General features: G+C 36.4%; 1 protein-coding gene across 1 annotated transcript in view; it reads right to left on the minus strand.

Moving 5' to 3' along the window:
* Window positions 1–26,681, minus strand: part of BCAS3 (BCAS3 microtubule associated cell migration factor) — a 766,782-nt gene that overhangs the window by 588,903 nt on the left and 151,198 nt on the right. The window contains 2 exon segments of the mRNA XM_078156106.1: window positions 16,077–16,153; window positions 20,933–21,040. Of these exon segments, the coding sequence (XP_078012232.1) occupies window positions 16,077–16,153; window positions 20,933–21,040 (185 nt within the window).

Consider the following 26,681-nt stretch of genomic DNA (forward strand, 5'->3'; position numbering starts at 1 on the left):
GGATTGACCTAGGAACCAGGAAAACCTGTGTTCAAATCTTGCATGTGCCATACTAATAAGTCATGCTAGATTTCAGCAACTCAGGCAACTCTCTTAAACAAGGTACAGATGAATAGCTGATCTCCACTAGTGGAGGCAATTTCCATAGCGAGGGATCCTTTGCTGCTAACTAATCCTTACCTTCTCTTTCCTCCTCAAGTCATCTACTCACATCTCCCCCTCCCATCTCTTTCTCAACTGAAGATATTGTCTCTTAATAAAATGAGAAAACTGAGGTCATTCAACATGAGTTCCTTCTTTCCCCTTTCTCTTCCTTAAAACACTCATTAACATCATCCCTCATTCTGATCTCCTTTCCACTGAAGTAGCCTCTCTCCCTGTGAAGCCCAATCCATCCCCTCCTATCTTCTCCAGCAAATTAAATTACATCCTCAGTAATTTTCTCTCATCCTCTCCCTCTCTAATCTGCAGCTTTCAAATGTGCCCAAATTTCCTTCAACCTTCAAAAACCTTTACAACAACATTCCCCTAAAGCTATAGCATTTTATCTTTTCTCCCTTCCTCAGGCAAAGTCCATGAAAAAGCTGTCTACACTACTACCTAAAATTAATTTCCTCTCACTCACCCCAAGACCCTTTGTGATCTGGCAACTGTCCTCACTCAACTCAAATTGCTCTCTCCAGAGTCACTAATTATCTCTTAACTACCATATGTGATGGTAAAAGTATGAAGAGACTTATATGACACGATGAAAGGGGAAGTAAGCAGAGCCAAGAAAACGATGTCCACAATGAATAGAACACTGGAAATGGAAAGATCACCACCAAAAATTAGATATTTGTTGAAAATTACAAAGAACAAGCTTGGTCCCAAAGAACAAATATGAGAAGACACCTTTGGGCAGTTCATTCTAGAGGTAGGGGGTCTACAAGAAGTAAATCTGCATATATTCTCATGGTTTTTTCCCCCCATATATTGAGTCATTTTTATGGTTTTTCTCTTCTTTTTCTTTAAAAAAATTACTTGTTATGTAAAATTGGTCTCTGGAAAAGGGATAAAGGGAGAAATCAAAGCAATGCAAAAAAAAATTTTAGAAATAAAAATAATCAACTTTCATAAAACTCTTTATTTCATACTTTCCTAACCTTACATAAACCTTTCTATGTTGACTCATTTTCAGATTATAGATGTTAAATACCTATACAGCACTGCAACCAAATGCCAGCTGTAGAGGCTGCTGAGATGCAAAAGGTTATTTGTTCCAAAAGAACCACAGAATGCTAATATTTTAATAATTCTATCTGAATTTTATAATTTTAATTTTCCTTCAATAATTAGTTTTCTATAGAATCACCTTAGAGATCCTCTAACCCAGGTGTGGGGAACCTGTGGCCTCAAGGATACATGTAGTCTTCTAGGTCCTTGGTTCAGACTTTTGACTGAGTCCAAGTTTTATAGAACAAATACTTTTACTAAGGGGATTTGTTCCTTAACGTTTGGATTCAGTCAAAAGGCCACACCTGAGGACCTAGAGGGCCACCCCTACTCTAACCCAATCCCCTAACTACAGAAATGGGGAAACTGAGAACTACAGAAGTCACATGATTTGACCAAGGTCAAACAGGTAGTAAGTGGCAGAGATGGGATTAAAACCCATATTCTTTGACTCAAAAGCCAATATATTTTCCTATATAACATGCTAAATTTCTTATCACCTGCTATTCTTATAGTAATGCACCTAAGAATGGCTCTACAATTCTTCTACCAAGTCAAGTGTTTAAGTTTTGTATAGCAATTTTGCTCATTGAATTTGCTTCACTGACTTCAAAGTTGGAGCAAGTGTTACAGATCAGTAAGGTTGACAGGCAGACCCCCAGTTAAATTAGTGTTAATTTTTATAGTAACAAACATGACATTCATATAAAAACAAACATAAAGTATCTAACTTGTGAGAACTAAAGTCTTTTATTATATGCTATCCATTGTGCATACTATGGATAACTTATATTCTAATTTTTAATTAATAGTGAAGTAATTTAAATTATTTATAAATGTACACAATATATTTTGTATGTCCCATTCAAGCAAGCAACAAACATTTTCTTACTTCAATGAACACCTCTTCTCTTTGCTTCTCAAACCTCCTACACCATTCCCTCCCCAAAACTTCTTCGCTGAGCATAAGCAGTCCAGCAGGAAATTATATTTGATGCCAATTAGAAGCTGGTGGAATTCATTAGTTAGAGAAGTGACATGGTCAGATCGGCACTTTAGGAAAAGGAAACTAAACTCATATTTTACCAAAAAATAAAAGAGACTATTGGAAACCAAATTTCTCTTCTCACCATGTCAACACCTAAAAATCCCTTGACACTATCCTCCATTCCTTTCTTCATTAGTGAAGACTCCAATGAAGTGATAAACCTTCTACTTGCCACACCTCTCTATGTGCAACCTTCATTCTAGCACCAAGGAAGAAGGAGAAAAGAGGAATGGAGGAAGGAAAAAGAGGATAATTAAAAAATAAAGAAAAAAGGAAGGAAAGGAAAAAAAGAAGGGAAGAAAGAAAGAAAAAAGAAATAGAGGAAAGGAAAATGGGAAAAAATGAGGGAGGGAGAGAAGGAAAGGAAAGAGAGAATTTGGGGGAAAATGTACCAGATGAAACAATAGGAGATGGATCATATGTGGAGGCAAAGGAGCTGGACTTCAAGAAAACATAAAAGGGATCTAATTTAATCCAACAATCTCATTTTTAAAATGAGAAAATAAAACCTAGACAAGTGAAACTCACAGATCTAATTAGTAGGTTAGTCAAGACAAGAATTCCAGTCTCTTGACATCTAGAACCCAGTGTTCTTTTGATGTACAAAATTCTTTCATCAACAATTTTTTGGGTTAGAAAAATTAGGGTTGATATAGATATGCGTCTGTTTAAAAAAGAAAACTATTTCTAGTATGGAAAATGTGAGAGGCAGCATGACAATACAAAGAGAGTTTGCCTCAAGGCTAGGAAGATCTGGGTTGAAATCCCACTTTGGATATACACTGGCTATGTGACCCTAGACAAGTCATTTAACATCTCAATTCTCTAGGCAAAAAAGGTGTAGAAGGTGTTTCCTCATCCTAGGGTTCACTTAACCAGAGAAATCATAAGATCAATGCCTGCCCCATTCTACTATAGTATAAAATATAGTACTTTTTAATGGTCAGGATGAGCTTTATAAATAATTTGTGAGGAGATGGCATTTATTATAAAATTTGTTTTCAGGGGATTCTATCATTACATTAAAAGGAACCACCCACATTTAAGTAGTTAGTATATCTCCTACTTTCAATATAGTCTGATAATGAATGACCTTAACTTTCTTAAATGTCAAAAAATGCTTAATAAATTCTGTTCTACTGCAAAAAGTCCCTGAAAAGCCAAGTGCAATTTACCATTTTCCATTTCCACTTTTGGGGCTGCTTAACTGGAAAAACAGTGTACCTCAGGGCTGTACAATGTTGGAATGAAAAGCAAATTGTTTTCTTGCTCTCCAAAAAACCCCACTTAGCACTGGAGTCAGCAGAACAGCAGCCACTCAGCAAAAGAAAGGGCTGACAATGTGACCTGTGCTCACTTCATTATCCAATCCTTACAAGCGTGACCCTGCAAAAGATTAACTTTTACCTCTACTAAACTTTGAAAACAACTGAAGAAAAAACAGATCTTATGCAGTCTTGGGCATAATTCTAATGTGTTTATAATGAACACTAGCAGAGTGAGAAGGTAGGGCTAGCTCTTCGAAGGACCAAAGTTTCCAAGTTTAAATGAAGCTGTAGAGAGGTCATCCAAGAGAAGAGCATAAGTGAAAGTCCTTCCAAAAGCATAGGCAATCATGCAAGTACTTAACAAGGCACTAGAACACATTCCAATTTCAGATGGGAGTCCTTTTGGAAAGTTGGCCCTTCTCAAGAGGTGAAATACGGAACATAAGCATATCTGACACAAACTGATTTAAATGCCTCTTGGTAGCACTTGGTCTTATTGTTTCCTCTAAGGGCACTCACCCGCAGTCTACTCAACTGGGCCAGATCACTTTGCAAAATGTGATGCCAGCAGGAATTTGCATTTTATAACAAAGTAAATGTTGAACATGGTACCTTTACATTAGTTATTTACAAAGGCAATTTTTTGCTAAGCATGCTCTATAAACAATGGATCATAGAGGATAAATAGAGATACAGAAAGGACCTCAAAAGCCAAATTAGAATATCTTTAATTTACAGATGAGGAAATTTGAGGCTAAGGAAAATGAATTGACTTGCCCCAGGTAATTCTGGCAATAAAAAACAGAGTCAGGATTTGAATTCAGGTCTGATAACCCCAGAATCAGCGTTTCCCCCGTATACTGTATCCCAAGTAGGTTCCTGGGAAACTATTTCAAAAAGGATATCTCACTAAACCAAATTACTCCATTTGTGTCATACAAAGAGTATCATATAAAAGTTTATTGAAGGGTAAATTTTCCTTCTGAATAGGCTGTGCGTGCTTTTTACTTCTCAAAGAACAGAGTCTATTCATTCTCTAAATTTTCAACTTTTATTTCTCAAGAGGAATTTAAGTATTGTATTTTGTTAAGATTCAGAAAATGCATTTTAAGAATTAAGGGTAATCAAAATCAGAAAATTCAATCAATATAATTATTTCAAAAGAAAATCTGATTGTGGACAGATTTTGATTCTCATGTGCATTTTTTTTTATTTGTATTTGGTTTGAATTTTTTAAAACTTTAATAGATGTGATGGCCATTTAATAGACCTTACACTTTGTTTTCTTTATATTAATTAAAACAAAAATGATCTTTCTATTACATTTTAAATATTATTCCATAAGGCTAAAAATCTGTGTGACAGGAGCTACAGAAGCTAAGATCTGCAAATAAGCAACTTTGAATTATTCAGCACTATCACCAAGCAACCTCAAAAATTCTGAAGACAGGAAACAAAATATTAAGATGTGGCCACCTTCAAAATGGGCATCTCTAATTCTATAGAAAAGATCACCTTAAAAGTTTTGGTAGAGGAGGCAGCTAGGTGACAGTAGATAGAGCAATGGCCTTGGAGTCAGGAGGACCTGAGTTCAAATCCGGCCTCAGGCACAAAACACTCACTAGCTGTGTGACTCTGGGCAAGTCACTTAACCTCAACTGCCTCACCAAAAAAAAAAAAAGTTGTAGTAGAGCCAAAAGCCCAGACCAAAAAAGAAAACAAAACAAAACAAAACTTCTGAGAAAAAAAAAAAGCAAATTGGTAAAACTTGTGAAGGGGGAGAAGCAGAGTAGAGAGTGCAAGGAATCTTGGCAGGAAAATGGCTCTATAGTTATGTCTGATATTCTACAAAACGCTCACTGAAGTCTGCAGATGAGGAATGTAGAAGTAAAAGGACAAGCTCAATTTTGATCTAACCTGTAGATCTAGAGAAGACACATCTCAAAACTGGTCACCATCAAATATTATCTATCATTAACAAGTGTTTCAATCTCTTAGTCTTGTAGTGCTACAGAAAAAGCTAGCCAAAACTTATTTCCCTGAATTGTACATTATGTAAAATATATCTATTATATTGTCATTATTTTAGACACTGTAGCCTGGTAGGCCTTGATTGGCTTCCCTGAAATCCCTGGAAATATGAGCAAACCAAAATCCTTGCCACTTCAAGGTTAACTACAGATTAAACTATAATAGTAAATAATAAGGAAAATCCTAACATCAAATTTTAACAGACTTCGGAGTTGTTGACAATAAAGTGACGCTTCCCTGGATTCGGAAAATGTGCATATCTTCCAGAAGGCTATCGCTCCATTCTCAACTGTTCTTGGTCATTTTAATCATAACCTTGCACTAAACATAGTGCCTTTCATATAGAAGGCACTTAGTAAATGCCTATTGACTTAGACTAAATCTAAACAGAACTGATAAAGTGACTTACATGCCTAAAAGCCACCACGTTCTTGTATATGGGTATAGGAATCTCAATAAGATAATCTGGGTGAACTTCTGACAGGGAATAGACCAAAAGCTTCTCACTAAGGCTGCAAAATTCTTCTACCTGCACTCAAAAAGCAAAGGGATTCTTTCTTACCTTGAAATGGAAAAACAAAACCCTCAATTATCCAAACTGAACCTTACAATTAAGACTTCCTTCTGATTGAGCATAAGACAGGAACAAGACTAGCAACAATGAAAGGAAAGAGCTAAAATATTTGACACCTGTAACTTAGAGGTAATTAATGTGAAGTGATTATTTATAGCATGAGTATATACATCTGTCTATGTGCCAATGAACATACACAAGTATGTGTGTGCCTGTACATATATCTTCCTGGTACAAATCAAATGGAAAAATGGATCCTGTAAAACAGATGTGAATCATTGATGAATAATTTAAATCTAACTGCTATTTAATGGTTTCTTTTTAGTGTGCATCAAAATCAAAGTTTTAAAAAGGAAATGCCATATAACAAACATAAATTTCTTCAAGGTAAGTACACAGGCTAACCCAGGAGGTCCACAATCATGCACCTGCTCATTTGAGGCTCCATATCTACACCCATTGAAGAGGCTCTGAAAATTTGTGCTAATGTCATCGATCAGCTTTTGCCTTTTGTTTTCGTCATCTTACTTGGGTTTTCAGTTCCCAGTAAAAGAGCAACATCAGTAAGCTGCTCCTGTCCACCCTTTCTATGTCATCACTGACAAAAGTGTCTCCTTTCGGATCATATTGTCTGTCTTCCTTTCCCAAGTCCCTATCAGATCTCTCTACTTTTTCCCTCCCCTACCTGGCACAAAATGCCAAGATAGCTACACTGATGAGCAGAGCTGTCCCTACTTCTCTTACAATCCAAGTATTGTATTCACATACACACACACCTCAGGAGTTTAGAATTGTGTTGAACAGCAGCTTTTCAAACTATTTCATACAGTCTGATAATCTAATGATTCTGATTACGCTGTGTAATTAGACTGTTTATTGTCACTCTATAAGGACTCCTCAAAGAAGGCTGGGTCTTGTCACAACCCCACTGGCAGACCACCAATACCTGTTTGTAAAAGTATGAAATATGTGGCAAGATTCCTCTTTTGGTTATACAATCAACATGCCAATGTCCTGCATGATACCAAGGTCAATTATCTGTCTGTCACTAGTGCCATTATGGTACATACTACCATGGGTGTATGCAACTTGCACCTACATAAGAATGCTTAGAAAAAATGGTTTATGAACCTGAGATTTTGGCCAAATATTGGGTTAAGCATACCCCCCCACACACACACACACATACAAGGGCAGAGATTGAGAGTGAGATTTGAGGAAGGGTAGAGGAACACAATACATTTTCCAAATTAAACAGGATCAGTGTTATTCTGTGGCCTTAAGAACGAGTGCTGCAGAGCTGTTGATTATAATTCTACTGAAACCGCAATAGAATTCAGAGCAGTCGATGGATCTCTTTATAAAGGTCGTTGTTCACTGAGAATCATCAATTGCATCAACATAATGTCCCACAGGCAAGGCTGTTTTTTGACCAAAAGAGTTAAAATCTAAAAAGGCTTATGTTTAATGCCATGAAAAATGGACAAGACTGACTGGGGCACTACAAATAGTTTAATGCCATGAAAAATGGACAAGACTGATTGGGGCACTATAAATGAGATTCACTGCCACTAAAAATCCAAGGGAAAAGAGCTCCCTATTTCCATCCCTGAACTGAAGTTGCAACCCAAGACTCTATCCTTATCTAGCTCCTCTATTCTCTATACTCTCTCCTCGAGATCCTATCTACTCCCATAGCTAGTGTTATACTACCAGCAATTGAGGTACCTTTCAAAGGACAGAGCTCCCCTCTCAAAAGGCACCTATCAGATTTGTACCTTTATCTGAACCACAGAAGCACAAAATCATCACAGACAATAATACTAAATATGCAAGAGAAACATTTAGGACATCAAATCCCTGCTGGAATAGGTGCTTTGTCAGCAAGACATATGCACAATCACAGAAGAGAAAACACTGAGGTACACAAAAATTGCAATTAAGCAATCTTAACACAACCGTAATCCTACCTAACTGATCCATTTGTTTTCTGTACCTGATCACTCTGCACCTCCAGTTTAATCAAAATGAGTCTCAAATATACCAGTACTGACTGCATCATTCTCACTGGCTAAATAAAACTGGTTGCTCAAAGCTCCCAGCATGAGTGGACATACTAATGCACAGTTACTTCCCATTGCTGCTCTCCCTGCTAAGACTTCAATTATTACCTCTATGCAGCTGATTCCAAAATTTCTAGTCTTAGAAGACTAGACTTGGGTATTAGCCTCTGCTGTATTCTGTCAGTAGTTCATGGTAGGAAGGAGAGATCTGGAGAGTCAACAGATACCCTAGGAATGAAGTCAGGGATTTTATAAGTGGTAAGCAGCTTACAAAAAATCATTTTAGACCAACTGTCTTGAAGCCTACTGAAGGGACTTCTGAGTAATCCTTGCCCTATTAGGATTATCACTTATGCCTTCAGAATAGGGTTTTTACGGCAACTTTGTTTGGTCAGAGTTACAGTTCTTCTAGACTCTCAAGTTATCTGACTGAATAGAGAATGAAATCCCTTTTTTCCAAACTCAGATTTCATTCATAAGGCCTACCATTTCCAAATATCTAAGACATCTACTCTCATACAACCCATCAGTTCATCAAACTCAACAAAATCAAAATAAAACTCAGCAAATTTCCCCAAAAGTTGGTTCTTTTAGATTTCCCTATCTCTACTGATGACAACTATTCTTCAGCACAAAATCTTGTACTAATCTTGATTCTCCAATCTCCCTCTTGGCAAATCGGAGGTCGTCCTATCAATTACACTTCAAAAATGCAGACTAGAACTTTTAGAACAAGAAAAGACTTCAGAGATATTTCTGATTTGCATTTCCTCCTTATCTTCCCACTAATCTGATTAAACCTTTTTTGGCTCTGGTAGTCTCTCCAGCCTCCAATCCAACCTTTAACTTGTCATCTGATCAATGTTACTAAATTACTCTGATAACATCACTCCCTCCTCCAAACTTCTGACTTACCACAATAAGTCTAGATCTTTTACCTTTATACTGATCACCCTAAGTCTGGTACCAACCCACCTTTTAAACTGGATAATCCATTTAAATAGCTAGCCAAATGGGGAAGATCATCATTTTGCAAAGACAATGAATTTGTGATTACCTTGCCCTATTCCACAGGATGTCATCCATCTGTGCTCTCATCGCTATGCTCTCTCAACTCTCTCTGCCCACACAAGTACAATGCAATTCATATTCCAACTATCAGGAAAAGGTTTGTTACTGACCTCAGCCAAAAGGGAGCTCTCCCTTTCTTGAATTCCTTTTGGGATTTGGAACTACCCTTACAGTATTGGTTCTATTTTACCTTTCACTATCACTATTTTTGATGTGTCTTCTCTGTAAACTCACAGATAGGGGCTCAGTCTTATCCATCATTATCCTAGAGTACCTGGAAAGATGATGTGAGAGATGATCTCTCAGAAGGCTCCTCAAACAGTCAATAGTTCCTGTTAATAGTCCTTGTATTGTTTTCAAAACCCTCCCCCGCTCAGACCCTGTTTTTTTTAAGCAAGCAAAAATAATTGTCCTACCCCCAACCTGAACTGCTTGTTCTTGCAAAACTTCCCACTTTTCCTTGTCTCCAGGCAAGTTTGTGAAACTGTTTTTGTTCTCTGTTGCTGGGTAGATTTCAGGGAATAGATTGTGCCCTCAAGGTTTGCACCAATGAGCTGAGAGGAAGGGGGCTAGGGAGGGGGAGGTGCGGTTAGGAGTCTATATAATCTTACTTTGCTGAGCACACTCTTGCACTCTTCCACCAGAGCCATTTTAGGCGGGCGGAGGGTGCCCTTTCTTGAGAAAGCTAAGAAAGAAATCTTTCTCTTTGCTACATCTGAGTCTCCAGAATTTATTGGTAAGGATCTTCACATCCCACACAATGACATATATAAAGGAGCCTAGGATCATCAATTTAGAGCCAGACAGAATCAGATGTCTCATTTTAAAGATGAGGAAACTGAGCTCCAGAAAGAAGTTGCCCAAGATCACACAAGCAGTAAGTGTCTGGGCTGCGATTAGAATCCAGGTCTTCTCTGATTCTTCTGAGCTGGCACTCTTTTCATCATATCATGCTGTCTCCAACTTTACACATAATGAAATCCATTAAACCAATGACTGAAAAAGGAGTTCCTCATAATCACTGACAGAACATGATCATAAGGAGAAAAAAATACCATCAATAATGATTTAATAGTTTTTGAACTCTGATTTTAAATAGATGACTTATTTTTGCTCTGCAAATATCTTAAGAAATTAAGAAATTAGTACTGCCAGAGCACTACTCAACATTTGTGAACCTATTACTCAGCATTAAAAATTCATTAACACAAATTTTATTGTCTTCCCAGTCCTGAAACTTATTTTTCTTCTTTTTTCTTCTGTTGTCTCTTTAAAAAAAAAAAAGCATTATTATATGGGGTGGCTCTCTGGAAAGGAGAGGAAGAGGAATAATGGGGCAAATTTTGGTGATGTAAAAAATAAAAGACATCTATAAAAATATGAGTTTGGAAAAAAGGAATTTCATTCTCTATTCAATCAAATAACTTGAGAGTCTAGAAGAACTTTAACTCTAATCTGACCAAACAAAAGCTGCTGTAAAAACTCTATTCTGAAGGCATAAGTGATAATCCTAACAGGGCAAGCATTACACAAAAGTCCCTAAAGTAGGCTTCAATTGGTCCAAAATAATTTTTTATAAGCTGCTTGTCACTTATAAAATCCCTTCATTCCTAGAGGATCTCTTGACTCTCCAGATCTCTCCTTCCTACCATGAACCACTGACAGAATACAGCAGAGGCTAATACCCAAACAATACTTGTCTCAACTATTCAATGAGACCATTGTTAAAAAAAAAAAACTCAGCAAGACAAGCAAAAGAAAGCTAAACAGAGAAACATTTAAGGATGCACAGCAGGAGGAGGGGTCTTAAGAGAACTAAAAAGAGAGATAGAGGGCATTCAAGCTGAGTGCCAACAAATTGACCCCATATTTTATTTTCACAAACTTTGTGGTTTCTGATTTTGCAGGAAATAGAAGGCCCTATGTTGAAAAGTACTAGTTTGAAAAAGAGACCTGCCTAGGGAAGTTTTTATCAGACAACCAAAGAACCCAAGAGAGATTTGCTAACCAAACTGGCACATACAAACTGACTATTTTAAAACAATTTGATGCCCTTGAGTCACTCTAAAGTGACTTTTAAGAGAAATCATCTTCCTCCTCATCTTAATGAGAGTCTATTTGGGGCCAGATGGATAATATTTCTGCCAGTGGTTACTATATAAAGCTTCCTATGAAAGTGCACTATTGTTCTTACTGTTGTTTTGATGTTTTTTGTTGTTGTCGTTGTCATAAAATGCTTTCTTCCTCTTCTGACAAAACATCCACCACAGCCAGAAGGTTGCAACAAATGTATTTGTCTCTGAAAGACAGCAGCTTCAGGCTAGACAGCCAGGACAGAATCGACGTTGCTATGAGACTTCCTAGGCAGGGGGCTTTAAAAGGGAGGCTTATCTCTGTGGGACCTGATCAAGGACCAAGGACACTAAGGCACCATGCCCCCCATGCTTCCCTTTGTCTTACACAGCCATTTTGGGAATGACTTCCACCAGGAATTTGTAACTTTGGAGAGAAGGGGGTCAAAAACACACTGTTTCTTACTGACACAGAAACACATTTGTTACTGTATGGAAGAAAACATACCTCTTCACAGTAGGAACCTCAATTCTCTTAAGTATTTTGGGGAAACGCTCAGTGCTTTTAAGTTTGAAGAAAAAAATGTTACGCCACTTAAATCTAAGGAAAAAATGTACTAAGCACACTGTACCACTTCAGGACATGAGCTTTCTTTAAGCTAAAGAATCTGAGGACCAACCCAGACACCTCCTTTCCTAACTGGAGGTGAAGGCCACCAAAGCAAATTTGAAAGGTAGTAAGGCCCAAGTGTAAGGATTCACCTTCCCACATAGACCTACTGTTTACAGTGGTGACCTGTTTTTAATATGAATTCAAGGAGTTCTGGAAAGAGAGACTTTTGGAAAAAACTGTTCCAAACAGCCAAGTCTCAGCCATTTTTGGACCAGCTCTCCTCTTCTTCCATGACGCAAGCCTTCCCTTGGCCACAGTACCCGGGTTGTTAGGAAGGAGAAGGTTGGAATGCTAGTGGAAACAGACAGTTGTGAACACTACACAATTTGATAGTCTGCCTTGGCTCTGCTGACAGGTGTTGAAGAAAAATAGCTGTCCATTTGAACTGATGGATAAACAAACAAAAAAAAAGGTTTTATCTTCACATTCAGAGACTACTTGTCCACATTAATTCTATATGCCTTACCACCATAGGCGAGGCCTACACCTGGAATGACACTGCTGTGCTAAACAAAAATAATAATAAAATACCCTGGACATGTGCTGCAAAAACACAATTACACATTTACCAGATAAACAAAGGCTCATCTAAACAGAAAAGATTTCCAGGGTCTGGTATGCAGTTAACCATTTTGAGGTGAAGAAAAAAAAAGCAAGAGAAAATACTACAATGAAAGAGCAATTTAAAAACACAAATAGCCACTTCATAACTTAAAGCTTAAAGGCTTTCATGCTGATTCCCAGCACAACAAGTATTTAAAGTTAACAAATGTGAGAAATGAGGTTGTTGGAATCCTTGGACAGTGTAAATGATTTATCATTATTTTCTTTGAGAGGCAGGCAATATGTTCTGTGCTTAACTCTATCAAATTTTTTCAAATACATCCTTTCTTCTACCTTTTCTTCTTGGAATTTGGAAGATGAAGGAAATTGAAGTCCTGGTGACTCAGACCTCAGACTGTCACAGAAGGACGGGAACAAAACTGTATTTCATGGGGAAGCAGGTAAAAATGTAACTACAAAAAGGAAACTTCCTAAAAGCTTACACTAGGGGAAAAAATCCAAAATCAATAATTTTATTATCTTATTATATTGGCAATTTTTTAAAAGTTATTTTGCTATTACCTAAGGTTTTTTAAACAAGAATCTGGCTTCATTCTTTAAGAGTTCTATGAGAAGGCAAAATAATATAAATTGTGTTAAATCTATCAGTTGTACCCCTCTAAAAGTGTATATGGATAAAAGAAGTAAAAAGACTCCCAATATTATGTTCATTGTGACTCTCCAAAATTTTGAAATCATCAGCATACACAATTTGTGTTTTTCTTCACCAAAAAAAGGTAATGTGATAGTTTTATTCTTATTCGAAAATTTTAATACAAATTAGGTCTTACTGCATATTTGCATGGCCTTTCTTTGAAATTAGATCCAAATCTATTTCACTTTAGACTATAACCTACAACTAAGTTTATTCTATTTTAATCTGGTACTATTACTGATGACTATGACCTAGCCCTAAAAAAGTCCAAAAGTAAATTATGTAATAAACATAATTTAAAAACCAACTCCTTCCATTAAGTGTGTAATCCACTGTCTCCTCTGTCTGGTAAACATTCCTGTAGAATATTCCTAGCAAAGGGAGAAACTGACACCTATTGGTAACTTTAATATTACCTCCCCAGAGTTCATCTTGACCATGGTTTCTAAAACCTGAATATTCTCTGGATGTACCACCACCCCATCCCTACATTCCCCCCCCCCACAAAAATCCAAAACCATAGCTATTCACATTAGAAACTGAATGGTGAAAACTCGGGAATTTGATTTTGCTCTCAAAGTTCATACCATAAAAGCTTTCAAAAGAAGCAGCTCTATACTTGTTTGTTTTGGGATGGGCTCAGAGAAAAGAAAAAAATACCACTACCAGGACATGTGGGATGTAGGTATAAATTTATGGTGGTGACAGAGCAGGAATTGGGCAGCCTGTCTCTTTCTCAGAAGCTAAGAGAGACATATTTGATTCCCTAAGCTGAATGCTATTGATAGGGTCTTGCAGCAAAAGCTCAGGAAACCCTAGTAGTTGGATTTCCCTGCTTTTCGAGCCACTGGCCTTCACCCTACAGCTCGGTAAGAAGGAAAAAGTAGGGAAGTGCAGCAAGTGGAACAATTCTCATGATGCCCTGATATGCTCCTCTGCCATAATGTGGGTGATAAAATGAGGAATAAAGGAAAGACCTTTCAGCAGTTCACCCAATAATTTCCAGAAAATTAATATATGGTCATATAAATATGAAAGTAATATATTAATTTATCAACAGTTACAATAAATTGTGATCAGTTAGGTCACTTGGGCAAAGAACTGAGATATTGAGAAAGATCCAAATTTTATCAAGCCATACAGCATATAAAGTTACTCATGGAATATGCTGGTCCTTGTGCAAAGATGGTGCTAGTAAAGAGAGTATAAGAACTCAACAAGATTATACAACTCCTAATGAAAGATATTCTCTGCTACATTTCTAGGTAAAGTTCACAATACCTTATCCACAGTAAATACGTGATCAACATTTCTTGAACTGATTCAACACCATTTTAACCCATCAAGTGTGCCTCATACCCTTGAGCTGTTTTTCATAAAGTGGTGAAAAGAGGCACCTAACTATCTATACTGTTAATATCTAATTTCTCAAAAGACCCCACTGCTACTGATCCACCCAGTACTGGCTGGTCAACTCTAGAGGGAAAAAAATTGTGAGGAAACAAAAAACAATAAATAGCTAATATTGAAATTGTGCTTCAAAGATTGCAACAGGCTTTATTTAAATTTTTTCCTTTGAATCTTACAACAGATGAGAAAACCAATGGTGGGAAAGGTTAAGTAACATGTCCCATGGTCATACACCTAGAAAGAGTCAGCAGGATCTGAACTCATTTCTTCTTGACTGTAAATTCAGCACTCTATTGAGTATCCTATATTACAATGGATTAAAGGCTCTAATTTTATTCGGATTCATGATAGCATCCACTCTCCCAAATTCTAAAGGAAGTCTATTATCACATTAATCAAAGAAAAAGACATGCATAGAAAAAATTTGAATTACATTTCTCAGTCCTTCTGCTTCTACTAGTGATATGATGGGGCAAGGAATAGAATGACAAATTCAAGATTGAATTCATCTTCAGTTTTGCTCTACCAGAGCATGCAAGCAGTTACAGGAAAACCTACTCTGACACCACAGCGAAAAATATTACAAAAAATGCACAAGTGTATCTATTGCAAGGCATCCATGAGCAGCTACACATACATCAGCAAAAGGCCGAAAACTCCACTTAGTCCATCTATGATCCATTGGATATTTAATTCAACAGAAGCAATGGGAGGGTCCAAAAGAATTTAATACAAGAAGCAAAAAATACATATATATATATATAAACCAGAAGTGTGATAGGGCTGGAAAATTCTTTTTTGTTTTTAAATTTATGTAATTTATTGTAGAGAACAAATCCCATTTTCAGACAGCCTTTTCTACCACAAACTATGTGGCATCCTTAAAGGAACTGAGTTGCAGCTCCTTAAGCATGAATCATGACTCTACCCCCACCTCAATCAGTACCTCATGCAAAGGGCTTCATGTCTATGAGACTCCACTCCCTTGCTTCTGTATGATTCAGCTATCTCCTCTGTAAGAATGCCATATTAACTGAATAAATACCAACTAATTGGAAATGTTTTAAAGCATAAAAAAGCATTATGAAGCCATAACTAATGAATAATTAGGAACTCCTGTTTCACAGAGAGAACTTACAGCAACAAAATAGCAAACTTGCCCAACAAAATATAGAATGTACAGCTGAGTATTTGTCTTCAAAGTTACTGTATTAAACATAAGGATTTCTAAGGGGATTTGTAGGAAAATGAGAGTAGAGACCTATCAAACATGATAACAATACATACAAAAGGTTAGGTAACTGATGTAAACTATTATTTTGACTATAGCAGGTGTGCAGCATGAATGCAAATAAATGTTACAGACAGTAAATTAAAACAAATATGTACATACTTGTAACAAAGAACTTTTTTGTGAAAGTGCAGCTATCAAAGGCGGCAATTTTCTCTTGCAAGACTACGACGAGGATTCTAAAATAGAAAAGAAAACCAGAGTGAAAAAACCAAGAGCAAATAGTCATTTTGATACTGCAATTCTACAAATTAATTTCATAGTTATATCACGCATGCTGAAAAAATTCTGAAGAAATCAAGTCACCAATCCAACTGTTGATGACATTGTAATTCAAAAGAATGCTGAGTCTGAAGCTACAGCTCCTTTCCTAGTGCCCCCCCCAAAAACCTATCGAAGGGAAGATGAAAAATATATAACAAAGAAGCTTAGATCATAAGGGGAAAAAAAGGAGTGGGTTAAAGGAAAAAAATCTAACACAGAAGAAAAATTAGAGCAACTGTTAACTGAAACGTATTTTGCCCTCCCCTCAATTCTATTTACCCAAATGGAATTTCCAGTGATTATAATTCTGTGAAATCCATCTTCATTACAAATGGCTAAGTTTAACAATCAATTGTTCATCATTTTCTAAAAGTGTTTTTCCTGCGACAGCTCAGAGTCAGGGAATTAAAGATCAAATGGATTTATGAAAACTGTCATTAAAACGATTGCTGGATTTCCAAGAGCAAGGACAATAGAAAAAAAAAAAAACAAGAGGACAGTGGCCAACCAGCACAAATGAATCAACTCTTTACATTAAATAGATGAGAATTCAACCAAGATGGAGTAATAGTTACATTAATCTCCATATTTTCTTATAAAATTCATTGTATATTTCAGGCAACTTAGGGCAACATTTTCCTCCAGGGCTACATATCTACGGATAGTTGGGCATTTTGTTCAGCCACATAATTAAGATACCCACAAAGAAGCTAAAAAGTGGCAGACTATTCACCATGATTTGTACGATTCAGAGAACAATATAATGTAAAATGAAGTAATAACAACAATAAAGTCGCCCCATACCTAAATTTGACTGAAATCTCAAGTGGTCTGACAAAAGTCTATCCAGTCAAATGTGACAGGATGATATAATTTTATAATTTTAGAAATGTTTGTTTTTCATTAAGAAATATTGAGGGCTGAAGCCTTTACTATAAAAAAAAAAATCCTCACCATAATTTTAGTTATGAAACGTGTAAGTACTCTATTCATACTATGAAAATCAGCACAGACAGATGGAGCTTCGGTTTGGTTCAGCCGAAAACATGTTAAAATGACAGATCCTTCTTTGAACAACACCAAATAGTGAGCTCAATAAATACAAGGACTCAAGCCTTTGAGATGATAAAGGTAAAACTAAAAAGAACAATGGTGAGAAGCCAAAACTAAGATACTCAGAGGCCAAAAAAGATAAACAGTCATAATCATTTCCAAAATAATTCTTTTTAGGGAGAGATTAGTTCAATGAAGTATGTTAAGATCCAAAAGGAGTGCAACTTCTGCTTTGTTCTTCATTTGGAAAGAACAATACAAACATGAACAAGGGAGATAAAAAACTGACACCGTACTTACAAGTTAGATTCTATTCACACAAAATACCATCTTGTCTTTGCCAACCTTCAGAGTGACTAAAATCTAATAGAGGTTTGGTTTTTTTTAACTTTTTATGTAATATGAAATGACAGTGTGGCATCAACAAAATATTCAAAGGTCTGGCTACAAATACATAATTTATTTTTCTTTTTTGCTGATGACCTTTCATAACTCACTCATAACTCTGCCTCCGCCTGCCACTCATGAGTTATATGATCATTAATAACTTGTGGAAATAAATAAGGTGAATACAATCAGCATAATGCATATCCTTTTGACATAACATTCTGGGTTTGTTTTTGCCTCATAATCTGTACCTTTTAAAAACATTTGAGCGCAATCAATGCTCCCACTTTCTAAAACAGAAGGAAATATACCAAACCTATCTTTGAATGAAGATCTCAGACAATATTTTTAATTTTCACATGAATCAACAAGAAAGGTAAACACTTTGGACAAATAGAAAGTAAGGAAAAACCATTTAATTTGGTCTTACCATCTTAGTATTTATTATATTCTTTCAAAAAATATATTACATTTATAACACACTGAGAAATACTTGAAATCTTAACAATATGTGCTATACTGGTGAGAGAGAAATGCCTCCAAGTTTAAAAAGGGCAGAAGATACAAACCTCAAAGAAAGTATTTCCCTTATGGTATTTTTTAATTTTATCAATCAATAAGCATTTATTTCTTTGCATCTATTATATGCTAGGCACTGCGCAAATAATGGAGATGTATGGAAAAAAGTTAAACAGTCAAAAATCTAGATGTTATATCTGATTTCATTTTTTCTAGTATTTTTAAATTATATTAAGTGTATAAGGCATATGCATATAATTAATTGAAAATGTGTTGAGTCTTTGCGTGAATGGAAAATCAATGGTAATAAAGGGTAGTAAATCAGTATGTAGCTTAACCAGAAAGTTAACCAGAAAGAGAAGATACATGAGTGGCAAGGCAGCCAAAAAGGTGAACTATGGGATTATTTTCCATCACTGGTAAATAGTTCCATAAATGAATAAAGTCTTCCACTTGAAAAGCTTACTTTTTCCAACTTAAAGTCTAACTTAAAGTATACAAAATCTGACATCAAAATGGTTTGAAAGCAGGCAAGGTGTAATTGGTATGTAGAAAGAAACTAATTATTAATACTAAGAAAAAGGCCAATATTGATTCATTTACCATGGAAGGGGGCAGAGAACATTTTCTACTGTAGAATTTGAGACTGTTTTCAATATGAACGAAATAGTGAAAGGTACAGAGGAAATCTTATGAATACTCTAATTGTTCATATTTAATACAAAGAATATTCACTTTGAAAATTTAACTTCCTTTAGCTAATATTAGAATTTGAAGCAATCTAGGGGGAAGAAAACTAAATCTAGAGACTTCCACAAGGTGTCTGTTCCCTTTTCAACAACTAATAAGGGGCATTACTACTACCCGAAGATCGTGATACGCTCCTTTAAAACAGTTTTCTATTCTGAAAACAGAATTTAATCTTATGGAATTTTTCTTAACTTTTTTTTGGGGGGAAGGGTGGGAATAGTATTAGGAAGTGTGATTCGCTCATGAAGACTAACAATTCCTCCACAATAGAAGAATGACATAAGGCACTGAGAAATTTTTAGGCTATGCCGGATGAGTGGCTTGAACCCAATTTCAATTTGAAGGCTATTCTCTAGAATTTGTTGTCACGTTACCTCTCATAATTTATACTTTCCAAATGGAAAGCACTGTTTCTCTTTTTCATTCTTACTTAATTGATGCTTTCCTTGGTTAAAATGGGTAAATAGGCAAGATCTAAACTGGTAAAAAAAATTTTAAAAGAGATATATTAAGCTCTGATAAATAAAATACTATGAACAATGGAATACTCTGAATGTCTACTGTACTAGGTTATGGATATCATACTCTATGCTATCAATAATCTCTTTGAGTATAAACATGTATGCTAATATGTAAGTTTAACTTCAGTTTTTAAAGTATTTGTCTTCATATTTGTGGATAAGAAAAATCATATTATTATTCAATATCCAGGAAGGAACACTGGATACTGAAGATGCCCACTGGGCCCATCAACTTAAGTGAAGGATGGACATTTGCAGAAAGAGAAAATGAACTAGTACTAGTCCCTGAAAAGTGAGAAGAAGGAAGAAAGAAATAAAGGGAAGAAGGAAGTGAGGAAGAGACAAAAGGAGGGAATGGTGGGAAGGAATATTTATTAAGAGCTTACTATGTGCCAAGTACTGTGCTAATTCCCTTTAAAAAATATTATCTCGGGGAGCAGCTAGGTGGTGCAGTGGATAGAGCACCGTCCTTGGAGTCAGGAGGACCTGAGTTCAAATCCGGCCTCAGACCAAACACTTGACACTTACTAGCTGTGTGACCCTGGGCAAGTCACTTAATCACAATTGCCTAAAAATAAAAATTTTTTAAAAATAGGAAACAAAAGAAGTCTCTTTTTAAAAATGTATACAAAAACATTATCTCGAGGTAGCTAGGTAGCACAGTGGATAGACCACCAGCCCTGGATTCAGGAGGACCTGAGTTCAAATCCGGCCTTAGACACATAACACTTACTAGCTGTGTGACCCTGGGCAAGTCACTTAACCCTATTGCCTAACTGTGCCCCTCCACCCAAAAAAATATATATTATCTCATTTGATCCTCGCAACAACCCTGGGAGGTAGGTGCTATTATTATCCCTATATTATGATTTAGGAAGCTGGGGCATAGGACTTACCCAGGGTCAAACAGAGAATAATTGTCAAAGGGCAAATTTAAACTCAGCTTTTTCTAAGTCCAGGCCCAGCACTTAACTACTATGCCACCTAGCTGCCAAAGGACCTGTTCCCTTTTTCACAGCAGTGATTACTGTCATGTGACTGTATCATGGAAGACAGAAGATCTTAAGCTATTTGTGATTGGGGTTTGTCTTTCATCAAATGGTAAAATCTAAAATACTGGGGTTGGGAGCGGGGATATTATTGAAACAACTGGAGATTAATTTGGCGTTACCTCTATCCATGTAAAAACAATGAGGTCAAAATTACTAATGGTTAAATTTAAACATTATCACAGAGGAGTTCCTATTCTTCCTTTAATGTGAAGAATAAAAGAGTATTTTAGAGTTACCCATCTGGCAGAATTCAGAAGGAACTTGCCTAAATTAATTAGGTAATTTATTTTTTATGAACCTGACTCACAATGAAGCTAGTATATACTATATAAAGTTTAGAGACATTACTAGATTTATCCATTCCCCAGAAGATATGTTAAGTTATGCTGGAAACAGCTGGAAAAATACTTACCGTTTGTTGCAGTGGAGATCATAGATAGGAGTCTTGAACTGAATGGACTTCACCATCTCCCCAGTACGAAGGGAATGCAAATCCACACAACAATATGGGGGACTTGTGCTAAAAGGAAGCAAAATTCATTGCTGTAAAATTAATGCAAAAAGGTGAAGGAAGGAGGCATACACTGGAAACACTGGAGCTTTTACTATGCCCACAATTAAGCCTTTAAAAAAAATCCTAAACCATAAACATTCTCCAACCTAAAATGCATTAATTTCAGGAAAAAAACTTGAAAGGATAGGCAGATAGAAAATGGAGTTTATTCCTGGTGTTACATCTTACAGAAGCATTTGTTCTACATTAATAATAAAAATCCCTAGCTGAAGACTGAATTTATTTCTGGTCATAATCTAGACAAGAAGCTGCCTCATACCATCCACCTATACAAGCCTCATATAGTTTACAGAACTGGGGCCACACAGTTAAGTTTCAAACAGATTTCTGAAATGACTTTGTACATCTTCCCTCATTAAACCTACTACTGACAGTATATAAAGTAATATATAAAGTATTTATTAATATGTAAAGTATCAATATTAATTGCTATTGGCAATACTGTATGGGAACCAGGTAATTTCCATCACATACCTGCAGTTCCCAACTGACAAACACTCAAATCCTCGATGAACTGGAAGCACACATGATGGACAGATATCAGTCAAGGGTGTTTAAATCCACAGCCCCTACAACCCTTATGGAAACATATGCCCTTTGTTTCTCAATTCTAAACAACTGAGGAGTTAAAAGAGGCTTTAAAAAGAGATCTGAAAGGCTGAGCCAAAATGGCAGAGTAAACGCAGGGACTCACCTGAACTTTCCCCTAAACCCCTCCAAATACTTTTAAAAAATTACTCTAAGCCAATTCTAGAGCAGCAGTACCCACAAAAAGATGGAGTGAAACAAATTTCCAGCCCAAGATAACTTGAAAGGTTGGCAGGAAAGGTCTGTTGCATCAGGATGAGAGAGGACTACACTGGCACAGACCAGGCCCCAGCAAACCCAGAGGAGGCCTCAGGGGCAACTGAATCAGTGGCAGCACTGGCAGTTTCCAAACCTCTCAGTTCATAGATGTCAAAGACAACTTAAAAGATTAGCAGGAAAGGTCTGTTGCACCCAGATGAGAGTGAAGTGCACCCAGCACGGGTTGCACCAGCACAGACTAGACCACAGCAGACCAGGAGCAGTCCTTGGGAGTGATTGAATCAGCAGTGGCAGCGGATGCTTCCAGAGCTCTCAGCCCACAGACGGTAAAGTGGTTGAACAACTGATCACAAGGAGACTACAGGGGTCTTTTTGCTAGCACTGAGGCAGAACTCTGTCACTTTACCCATACTCAGATGTGGGTCACAGTTCTGGATGGCAGTTCAAGGCAAGAAGGAGCACTAGCATAGCAGAGTTTTCAGCCACAATGGAAGGGGAACCCTACTCAGTTCCAGGGCAGAAAAGAGTGCATGTGGTCACTCAGAGATCAGAGCACAGGTGAGGAGAGGAGTGAACATCCCTCCTTAGATCATACCACCTTGGAAGAACTGAAAACTTCCAGGTCCCTAGAAGTTATCTCTAAAAACAGCTGCACAAAATGTGAAGCTTGGAACAGTTTGCCCTCCACACTGGAAGCAGAGACCTACCTTAAAGAGTTAAAAGTCAAGTAATAGACAGGGAAAATGAGCAAACAACATAAAAACTTTGACTACAGAAACTTACTTTGGTGACAAGGAAAGCCAAAATATACACTCAGAAGAAGACAACAAAGGCAAAGCTCCTACTCCCAAATCCTCCAAGAAAAACACGAATTGGTCTCAAGCAATGGAAGAGCTCAAAAAAGATTTTGAAAATCAAGTAAGAGAGGTAGAGGAAAATTGGGAAGAAAAATGAGAGGGATGCAAGAAAATCATGAAAAACAAGCCAACAGCTTGATAAAGGAGACACAAAAAATACTGAAGAAAATAACACCTTAAAAAAGAGACTAGGCCAGATGGTAAAAGAGATCTAAAAAGCCAATGAGGAGAAGAATGCCTTAAAAAGCAGAATTGACCAAATGGAAAACGAGGTCCAAAAGCTCACTGAAGAAAATAATTCCTTAAAAATAAGAATGGAGGGGCAGCTAGGTGGCAGAGTAGATAGAGGACCGGCCCTAGATTCAGGATGACCTGAGTGCAAATCCGGCCACAGACACATAACACTTACTAGCTGTGTGACCCTGGCCAAGTCACTTAACCCCGTTGCTTTGCCAAAAAAAAAAAATGGAGCAAATAGAAGCTAAAGTCTTTATGAGAAATCAAGAAACAACAAAACAAAACCAAAAGAATGAAAAAATAGAAGACAGTGTGAAATTTCTCACTGGAGAAACAACTAACCTGGAAAATAGATCCACTAGAGATAATTTTAAAATTACTGGACTACTTGAAAGACACGATCAAAAAAGAGCCTAAAATCATCTTTCAAGAAATTATCTAGGAAAACTGCCCTGATATTCTAGAACCAGAGAGTAAAATAGAAATTGAAAGAATACATCGATCACCTCCTGAAAGAGATCCCAACATGAAAACTGCCAGGAATATTATAGACAAATTTCAGAGTTCCCAGGTAAAGGATAAAATATTTCAAGTAGCCAGAAAAAAACAATTCAAGTATCATGGAGCCACAGTCAGGATAACACAGGATTTAGCAGTTTCTACATTAAAAGATCAGAGGGTTTGAAACATGATATTCCAGAACACAAAGGAGCTAGGATTACAACTAAGAATTATCTATCCAGCAAAACTGACTATAAATCTTCAGGGCAAAGAAAAACTGGACATTCAATGAGATAAAAGACTTTTAAGCATTCTTGATGAAAAGACCAGAGTTGAACAGAAAATTTGACCTTCAGATACAACACTCAAGAGAAGCATAAAAAGGTAAACAGAAAAGGGAAATCAAAAGGGACTTAATAAGGTTAAATTGTTTACATTGGAAGATGATCCTTGTAACTCATAAGACCTTTCTCATTATTAGGGTAGTTAGAAGGAGTATATATAGACAGAAGTCACAAGGATAAATTGAATATGAAGGAATGATACCAAAAAAGAAAATTAAGGGGTGAAAATGTAATATACTGGGAGAAAGAAAGGGAGGGGTAGAATGGGGTAAATTAGCTCACATAAAAGAGATAAGAAAAAGCTTTTACTTTGGAGAGGGAAAGGGGGGAGATTAGGGTGAGTGAGGAAACCTTACTCTCATCATAATTGGCTCCAAGAGGGAATAACATACACACTCAGATGGGTATATTAATCTATTTTACCCTACAGGAGAGTAGGAGGGGAATGGGATGAATGGGATAGAAGGGAGAACAGATTTGGGGAGGGGGTAGTCAGAAGCAAAACGATTTTGAGAAGGGACAGGACAAAAGGAGAGAGAGAGAATAAAATAAATTGTGGGGGGGGAGAATAAGATTAAGGTAAATACAGCCAGCAATAGTAACTGTGAAAAATATTTTGAAGCAAGTTTCTCTGATAAATGCCTCATTTCTCAAACATAGAGAACTGAGTCAAATTTATAAAAATAAGAGCCATTTCCCAATTGATAAATGATCAAAGGATATAGTCAGCTTCCAGATGAAGTAATCAAAGCTATCTATAGCCATATGAAAAAATACTGTAACTCACTATTGATTGGAGAAATGCAAATTAAAACAATTCTGAGGAGCTACCTCTTACCTCTTAGATTGGCCAATAGGACAGAAAAGGTAAATGACAAGTGTTGGAGGGGATGTGGGAAAGATGAGACATTAATGCACTATTGGTGAAGTTGTGAGTGATTCAACCATTCTGTAGAGCAATTTGGAACTATGCCCAAATGGTTATAAAATCATGCATACCCTTTGACCTAGCAGCACCACTACTAGGTCTGAATCCCAAAAGAGATTTAAAAAAAAAAAGGGAAAGGACTTATATGTACAAAAATGTTTATAGCATCTGTTTTCTGAGGGCAAAGAATTAGAAATTGAGTGGATGCCCATCAGCTGGGGAATGGCTGAACAAGTTGTGGTATGTGATTATGATGCAATACTATTGTGCTACAAGAAATGATAGGCAAAAGGATTTCAGAAAAACCTGGAAAGACTTGTATGCTAAGTGACTGATGCTGAGTGAAGTGAGCAGAACCAGGAGAACATAGTACACTGTAATAGCCACATTGTGCGCTGACTAACCTTGATAGACTTAGCTGTTCTCAGCAATGCAAGAATCTAAGACATCTCCAAAAGTCTCATGATAGAAAATGCTATCCATATCCAGAGAAAGAACTATGGAGTTTGAATGCAGATCAAAGCATACTATTTGCTCTTTTTTTTTTCTTTTCTGTTTTGTTTTGCTTCTTCTTTCTTGTGGTTCCTCCTATTGGTTCTAATTCTTCTTTACAACATGACTACTATGAAAATATGTTTCATAGGAATGTATATGAAGAGCCTATACCAGATCGCACACCGTCCTGGGGAGGGTGGTAGAGAAGGGGAGAAAATTTAAAACTCAAAAGGTTATGAAATTGAATGTTGAAAATTAAAAAGAAATTAATTAGTTTAAAAAAAAAAGATATGATGAGGAAGACTCCATTTATTCCTATGCTCCATAGTGTTTTTAATAGGAATGGGTGTTGTATTTTGTCAAATGCTTTTTCTGGACCTACTGAGATAATCATATGATTTGTTAGTTTTGTTGTTGATATGGTCAATTATGCTGACAGTTTTCGTAATACTGACCCAACCCTGCATTCCTGGTCTAAATCCTACTTGGACATAGCACATTATCCTCGAGATTAGTTACTGTAATCTCTTTGCTAATATTTTATTTAAATTTTTTGCATCTATATTTATTAGGGAAATGCATCTATAATTTTCTTTTTCTGATTTGGCTTTTCCTGGTATCAACACTATATTTGTATCATAAAAAGAATTTGGTAGGACTCCTTCTTGACCTACTTTCCCAAACAGTTTATGTAATATTAGAATTAATTATTCTTTAAATGTTTGATAGAATTTTCTTGTAAATTCATCTGGCCCTGGAGAATAAATGTAGTTTTCCTTAAAATGATAGATAGCATCTATCTAAAATCATCAGCAAGCATTATATGTAATGGGAATAAGCTAAAAGCATTTCCAATAAAATCAGGGGTGAAACAAGGATGTCCATTATCACCACTGTTCTTTAATATCAGACTAGAAATGTTGGCTTTAGCAATAAGAAAAGAAAAAGAAATTGAAAGAATTAGAATAGGCAAAGAAGAAACAAAGCTATCACTCTTATGATGGTATACTTAAAGAATCCTAGAGAATCAACTAAAAAATTACTTGAAATAATAAACAAAGTTAATAAAGTTGCAGGATATAAAATAAACCCACAAAATCATCACAGTAACAGCCACATTGTGCGATGACTGACTTTGATAGACTTAGCTCTTCTCAGCAATGCAAGGATCTAAGACAACTCCAAAAGACTCATGATGGAAAATGCTATCTGCGTACAGAAAAAGAACTATCTGAATGCAGATCAAAGCATACTATTTGCTCGCCTTTTCTTTTGTTTTTTGTTTTATTTCTTCTTTCTCAAGGTTCCTCCCATTAGTTCTAATTCTTTTATACATCATGACTAATATGAAAATATGATTAATATGAATGTATAAGTAGAGCCTATATCAGATTATGTGCTGTCTTGGTGAGAGGGGA

The sequence above is a fragment of the Phascolarctos cinereus genome, unplaced genomic scaffold (assembly GCF_003287225.1).
Source record: "Phascolarctos cinereus isolate Bilbo 61053 unplaced genomic scaffold, phaCin_HiC Scaffold_5;HRSCAF=322, whole genome shotgun sequence".
NCBI lineage: Eukaryota > Metazoa > Chordata > Mammalia > Diprotodontia > Phascolarctidae > Phascolarctos > Phascolarctos cinereus.